The sequence below is a fragment of the Stylophora pistillata genome, chromosome 6 (assembly GCF_964205215.1).
Source record: "Stylophora pistillata chromosome 6, jaStyPist1.2, whole genome shotgun sequence".
Classification (NCBI taxonomy): domain Eukaryota; kingdom Metazoa; phylum Cnidaria; class Anthozoa; order Scleractinia; family Pocilloporidae; genus Stylophora; species Stylophora pistillata.
In genome coordinates this window covers 31621378-31628363 of record NC_142524.1, presented here as the reverse complement: position 1 = coordinate 31628363, position 6986 = coordinate 31621378, and the positions used below count along the sequence as shown (strand labels likewise).

At 40.3% G+C, this 6986-nt stretch overlaps 1 protein-coding gene across 2 annotated transcripts; it reads right to left on the bottom strand.

Annotated features, from left to right (window-relative positions):
• Window positions 1-606: 606 nt before the first annotated feature.
• LOC148729410 (uncharacterized) lies at window positions 607-1948 on the bottom strand. Of its 2 annotated transcripts, none has more exons than XM_088763364.1 (3): window positions 1776-1948; window positions 1445-1662; window positions 607-1335 (listed from the first exon to the last, which is right to left on the bottom strand). In XM_088763364.1, the coding sequence occupies exons 1-3, from the start codon at window positions 1869-1871 to the stop codon at window positions 1158-1160; spliced, it is 492 nt and encodes a 163-aa protein (XP_088619490.1). In that variant the 5' UTR covers window positions 1872-1948; the 3' UTR covers window positions 607-1157. The 2 variants fall into 2 exon arrangements, with proteins under 2 accessions (XP_088619490.1, XP_088619491.1); XM_088763365.1 differs by having other exon boundaries at window positions 1573-1662.
• Between the last annotated feature and the right edge of the window lie 5038 nt (window positions 1949-6986).

Sequence of the window (6986 nt, the reverse complement as noted above, 5' to 3'; positions counted from 1 at the left end):
TTTTGTTTTTTTGTTTTTTTGTTTTTTTTTTGATGCAATGTAGAAACTGATAACTTGTAGTACACGAAACATTTACCACACAGCCCAATAGTTTATTCAACCTGACATCTTTGCTAATATATATTTTCTTTTTCCACTGGAAATACGTACATGGGTTTCTAAAGAAAAAATGTTAAAGGATTAAAAAATGGAGCAAATCTTTCATAAAAATTTGTACTATCTTCCCCTGGAATTTGACAAAACCCAAGAACGAACACATGCATCATTTATTTCTGGGCCAAAGCTATGCACGAAAAGAATCCTACTTGAGTGGTATGTAATATTTCTGGGATTTTGAAGGTATTTAGGTTGATCTCTTGGACTGAGTTACCTCATGCATTATAATACTATAATAAAGTTATAAATTTTATAATTACAGTAAATCCTCCATGATCGCTCCTGTGGATGGGGGGAGGGGGGGGAGGATATTTTTTTGCAGTTTTTATTCGAAATTTAAATATCCGATTTTAACTATGTATTTGTACTTAATGAAAGCTGTTCCCCTTCTTGCAACATTGAAAATTATCACAACCTCTGGTATTTGTGCGTAGGGCAAGATAGTTACAGTAAATCCTCCATGATCGCTCCTGTGGATGGGGGGAGGGGGGGAGGATATTTTTTTGCAGTTTTTATTCGAAATTTAAATATCCGATTTTAACTATGTATTTGTACTTAATGAAAGCTGTTCCCCTTCTTGCAACATTGAAAATTATCACAACCTCTGGTATTTGTGCGTAGGGCAAGATAGTTCCTACGAGGTTTTTGCAGTGGTTTTCAGTCTTACCTGAACTAAACATGCATACTATAAGATATGTAACTTAAAAGGTCACCCCTCCTTACTTACCACTTGCCACTTAAATAAGACAAACAGTTGATCTATGTTTGCAAAAAGATCTAGATGTGACTTTCTTTCGACCGAAATTATGTGCTTGTTTTTCTTTTCCATAAGAGTAATATCTTATACTTAGAATGCGCTCATAGACATGTTGGCCGTTAGAGATTCTATTTTCGTGGTAAATCTGTTTCCTAAATTGTTTCTAAATATATTATGGTCCATTATTAAACCCCGTCATATAACCCTAACCCAACCTACTTAAACGAGAATGAAACCATCCTACTCAAGTATATAACTGGTAGCTTATATGAATAGTAAGGGTTCCATTCTCGTCTAAATAACGGCTCCTGACTTCGTCCAGAGGGAGGAAATCCTCCCATCCTAGCGGTGAAGATTGCAGAAGCCATCTGGGGACAGGCGATCGGCGAGCGAAGGCGTCACTTCCTTGGCGAAGAGTTATGCTGGTGATTGAGAAAAAAAGTAGATTTTGTTATTTTTATCGTTGGATTGTATTTGTCGAACAATCGATCTTTTAATTTTACAAAACTTCACAGTAGATAGAATATTAACCTTAAGTTGAGGAACACGGGATCTGAGCCTGCGTTTTCAAAGAAAACCCCCGTGTTCCCGGCAGTGGACATCTTGGGTACAATAATCGCCCTGAAGTGGCCTGCAATTAAAGGACTCTTTATGCCCACCGCCAGGGTCATGGAGTTTGACTGTTCCTCTAACCCAGGGATGCTCCATTGGAAGGTCGCCACTCTTCCCGGCGTCATACGTGGAGTCACCTGAAGGGCAATGGTTAAATATTTATTAACACCTTAAGTTGTATAAACCATTTTTGTAGCTACTGCCTTTAAGAATTTGTGGCAATCAACTATTTTCTTTTGCTAGTACTTACATCGCTGAGTTGGTTTGCCCTCCTTTCTGCAAGCAGCAACTGCAGGTGGCTCTCCGTATTTTCTGCCTCGTGTCTGGCAAGCTCCTCTCTGCGCATCACATCGTTGCACACCGGGAATGGACAGGCAACGAACGCGCGGGTACATCCGGAGGCAATGTGCCCGTTCAATTGGTCCTGGAAAAGATAATTTCCTTTTGTTTACCCTATTAGTCGTCATGTATACAACGTTTAGATTAAACGAAGAAATATTAACAATTTATGAGAGGGTTTCTTTCGTTTAATAGTCGGAGAGATTGCAGGAGACTTAAAACTGATGGGCAGTCGAATATGTTGTTTTCCTCAGCCCTTTTTATGTTGTTTGATCAGTATTTGTCTCTAATTCTATTTTATTTCTGTTTTATCCAAAGTTGAGCCACGTTGTTCGTTCACGGTTTTTTAAACATCAGTTTACATTATTAAACTAATCAGACCTACCGAGGTATGGAAACCACGTTGCAATTGAACGGGCACGCTACAGGAGCCTTCCGGCATTCCAACTCCTGGTGTTGGTGATACTGCCGGAAGGGCAGCGTAACTCCGCAGTGCCCGCAATCTTGGGGACGCATGTCGCATTCGCCGGCGTGCCTTTCAACCTCTCCGCGAGGGAACGTCTGTATGCAACCTTGGTAGGTGCATCGGACGGGCTCATGGAGGCATTGCTGTTGATGATCAGAGATGTTCTCCAATGGGCCCGTCCAATTACACCCCTCTGCTCTCCTTACACAGTACACTTCCAGTGAATCTACTACCCTGTCGAAAGTGATTATGTCCCTCACGTCCGAGGCTTGGAGGGGTTGCCTTCCGACAGGGCAGTTTCTGTTACCATGCAAATGCATCCACTGCCTTAGACAGCCGCGGCAAAAGAGGTGTCCCTCTTTGCATGCCACTGCTTTACGTATGACGTATTGACTGTACGGGAAAGAGAAGGACATAATTCGTTAAGTATATTTTACAGGGACAATTGCCCTACCCCCCTTTCCAATTAGAGTTAAATGAACTGGGATCAAGGTTCCACATACGTTTTTTTTCTTTTTCCCCCACTTTGCAAAAAAAATGAAAACGCTGGGGGAGGGGTAAGAATTCAACAATGATTATAAAATATCAAAGCCACTGATTCATTACTAAATTCCAGAGAGAGAGGGTGTTTACTATACAGTACTCCGGATGTCAAGAAATAGCCAGATCTAAGGGTTTTTTTAATTAGTAATTAATTTCTTTAGGGAGAGAGGGGAGATAGGGGTAAAAAAATTTGATGGCTTGATTTGAGCGTAGGGATTTTTTTCAAGAGGCCGCGCACGGGGTGGGGGCAGGGGGGGGGGGGTTGTACCATTTCCTATCATTTATCGCATTATGTAATTTTATATATGTCTCGACAATCGATTTCTTAGAGGCTAACTTTTTTTCCAGGGATTTTTCTAGGGGGCTTTTCGACTTCATCAAGTTCTTTATGAGTTCATCAAGGGAAGAATTCACGCATAGATAGGAAATTATCTCAACTCAAAAACAGATGTTTCTGTTGGTTTACAGTGACAGTGAAAACCACTAATTAAGCACAATAAGCTCACATTGATTTCGCTCGAGTAATGGGAGCTCTAAGAAATATAGAAAGGAGTCAGGAAAAAAAGTATTTACTGGACACTACACACTTTTATCACACAACTAATTATAAAAATGTTCGTGACTTAAAATATATGTATGAAACAACAAAGCATTGCCCAAAGAAAATGCGTGTTGTTCTTACTAATGACGTATAAAAAGTGAGCTGCACGTCAGATTGTGGCTGACAACATCAGTCTCCTCTACAACACCACAGACTACTGTCGAACTCGGAAACCTAACGTTTCATCTCGACGCTAGGCATTTACTTTCCTGTAAGGTATTTTTTAGTTTCTACAAATATGATTTTTGCATATAGGCTAAATTTAACCGTTACTATTCTTAAGCGCCGGTATGTAAATAATGTGAGCAAATGTCCCGCAAAGTGAGGCATTAGCTCGTGTCTGAAATACAAACTCCTAATCCACGATGTTGGGGAAGGGGGACTTTTGAGAGTGTTTTGTTGAATATAACCCGGGGGGGTAGCTTTAGGACTTTGTGGGTGGGGATGTGCCGCTGGGACCTTGGAACCCTTTACATACCGGAGCTAGTTCAGCTGAATTTTGCTACCCTATAATACAGTAAATTCCCCCAACCCCCAACCCCCTCCTCCCTTATCCTAGAGTAGCTGTTTTCGCGTCGCAGGTTACATGCTGAGCTTCGGGGCTGAGCACGTACGCTATTATCAAGAACAATAAATTGTGTAATTGTATCCAGTATTAAAACCACCAATTTCCGTCCTCCCGGAATATAACCGGGATTGCCTACAGAGTATCAAATATAATCGAAAACCTTCGCCAGGAAAAAAAAAAATTTGCACAATTTGTACTCATCAAAAAATTAAAGTAGTAAAGGCTGATAGATTCCAAAGAAACTGTTTGAGGCTGCGTCGGTGGGAGTAACGAAGGGCTAACGCTCGAAACGTCAGCTTTTGTAATCGTTGCGGTGGCCAGTTTACCATTTCAACTTTGTTGATATATCCAGACAAAAGTAGTACTCCCACTATTGGTGGATTCCCTTTTTTTAATATCACATTTTCGCCGCAGAGAAGTTATAAAACAGATAAAACCACTACTCTCATTTTGCAATTCGAGTTGGGTTTATTTAGTTTACTCACTAAATAGGACACAAGTAAGCTGGGTCCGGCTGCAGGACGAAGGAATCGGGATGGTAACCGACTTGAGCCATCCTTACTTTCTTTACAAAAAAAAACAACAAAAACAAAAAAGAACAAATAAAGAGGTAAAAGGAAGGAACAGAATATCCTGAATATTGACTGATTCTCCGCGTTGTTCTCCCTTCCACTTTGTCCCCAGTCTCTCGCGATCACTGGGTGATATTTAGTTAATAGTTAAGGAAAACCTCTACCTTCCCATCACTCCCCGCTCGCGCTCTACTCCTTTAAAGTTAAATTTAAGTATTCCTCTCTCGCGCTTTCCGCTTGTCTCGCTTGCTCTAAGTTTCCCAATTCCCACTCAGCCTTGGAAAAGTCTGAGGAGGAGTCAGGCTTTTGCCGCTCCAATCGAAGTTTGTTTATGTTGTTCATCTCCCGTTGTGCTCTAGGTGGTGATGGATTGTCACCAGATCTGCAACTGCAGGTGATTATTGGTCAGGGTGTACCTACCCTTCCCTCCTTTACAAATATTACAATAGGGCGATATAGGGCCGATAGCGTTCCATGTTATTGATAATCCCACTTGAGAAAATTCTTTCTTCTCGTGACTCCGTTCGTAAGACCAGGGAGTCGCATTTGATAGATAAGGCTTTCTATGACTCTTGAATCTCATGGCCTACACCGCCGTGAGGAATTAATGTAATCCATATCCTTTCGAATTTTTCCGTTTCAATTTTTAGGTTGTACGTCATCTCCGCCTTCCCTTTTTTAACAATTTCTATTGCTACATTCTCCATCTATATAATATTGTGATTCCTACATAATTCAGTAACATCTGTAAACCTGATCGAAGAAGGCTGGTATGGCCAGCCCGGTGAGATATTGTTATACGCATTGTTTTCAATTAGCTTTGCTGCAGCAGTAGTCTTTTCACTTCTCGTTCGTGGTTCATTTAATTTTTTGGCTCATTATGTCTCCTTTCTAGAGAGATCGGCAATGTTCGCAACCAACAGGATCTTTGTCCACGGTTTTTGCAGTTAATTTAATCTGTTTCAAAGAAGAGGAAAGGCGAAGTTAAGAGGGGGATATAGGTGCGATAACTTTCCATGTTATCTAAAACGTCACAAAAAAGACTTAACTGTGAGCAGGGGTATCGTGCGAAAATGGCGTTTATGGAAGGCATTTTTTTTCTTGTGGTGGGAGCCGATAAAACAATCCTGGCTGCGCCCCAAATTTGTTTTATGGCAACAAAACAACAGAAAATTAGTCTTTATTAACACTATCTTTAGAGAAACGTTATCGAAAACTCCTCTCAAAGCCTTTCTTAGTAAAGTACCAGCAGTAAGAGCAAGGGAACAAGCCAAAGGAGTCCTTATATGTATCATGGGCAGGGTACTGTACGAACCCCTGTTACAAGCCGCATATGTTTTGGTGATGGAGGTGCAGGGAGCCGCGTACGCATTCACGGACAAGAAATGGGAATCGAAACTTTCGAGTTTTAACATGGCAATTACGTAATAAAAAATAACTGATTAAAGAACGTTGGCTGCATTTTCATAGTCCCTAAAGAGGAATGAGTCCGCAAAATTTAAGCCTATTTTTTGAGACAAAAAAGAATGCATTTGAATAGGTTTTACTCCCGTGCAAGAATCTCTTGATCCTACTATAAAGACTATTTCTTTTTTTTTTTTTAATAAGATATTAAAAACCGAAATATTTTCAATATTATCTCATGGCATGAAATGTAAAAAAAGGCCAGTAGAGGATAAATTTTCTTGCAGCATGCATCTACTGGCATAGAACTAAATGTTTTTTCCTAGCTATACTAGTCTACTATATATACCTGGTGTTTTTAAGACCGGGCTACTGAAAAATGTTAGTTTCTCAAACTGGTTGGTACTTTCATGCCCCCTTTTACGGGAAAAGTTAAATCCCATCTCAAAAGGAAATTCTTGAATACACGAGCTTCCATTTGTTAACTTGGAAGTTAACAAGAGTGAAGCTTTCCATGTAAGTCTGAAAAATATTTAATGTTAGCATGGCCGATTGCAAAGGCATTTCTCCAACTTTTCAAAGCAACGCAACTGGCCTCTCAAAACCAATCCAAACCAACATTACTCAACAAAGGCAACTATTTAGCTGCTTGCTGTCTTGGAACATCATCAACGTCCTGAGTGCGTTATTGATTCCAAGGAAATCAGGGAGTGCAAACAAACTGCATAAAAGTGCGAAAATACAGCACATTTGGAAACAATCCCACCCCCTGGAATGTAACCAGCAAACCACAAATGCATACAGTTTGGGCAACAACATGACACTCAGCTTTAGGGAAGCCCCCCTTACAAAAAAGTTAGCTGGCCCAACGAGGGCAACAGGCCGCCTCCCTAGTAGTATTAGTAGTAGTTCTTTATCTAAAGTCGGTAAAAATCTTCAGTAATTACAATAGTATTCTATTTAAAATA

Bases quoted from the DNA above. Each gene is read 5' to 3' on its own strand.
- LOC148729410 (XM_088763364.1), bottom strand. From the start codon at position 1,871: ATGCGCAGAGAGGAGCTTGCCAGACACGAGGCAGAAAATACGGAGAGC. The intron at 1,663-1,775 runs GTAAGTACTAGC...ATTGCCCTTCAG, and splicing joins GGGCAAACCAACTCAGCGAT to GTGACTCCACGTATGACGCC. The intron at 1,336-1,444 runs GTTAATATTCTA...CTCAATCACCAG, and splicing joins CCCGTGTTCCTCAACTTAAG to CATAACTCTTCGCCAAGGAA.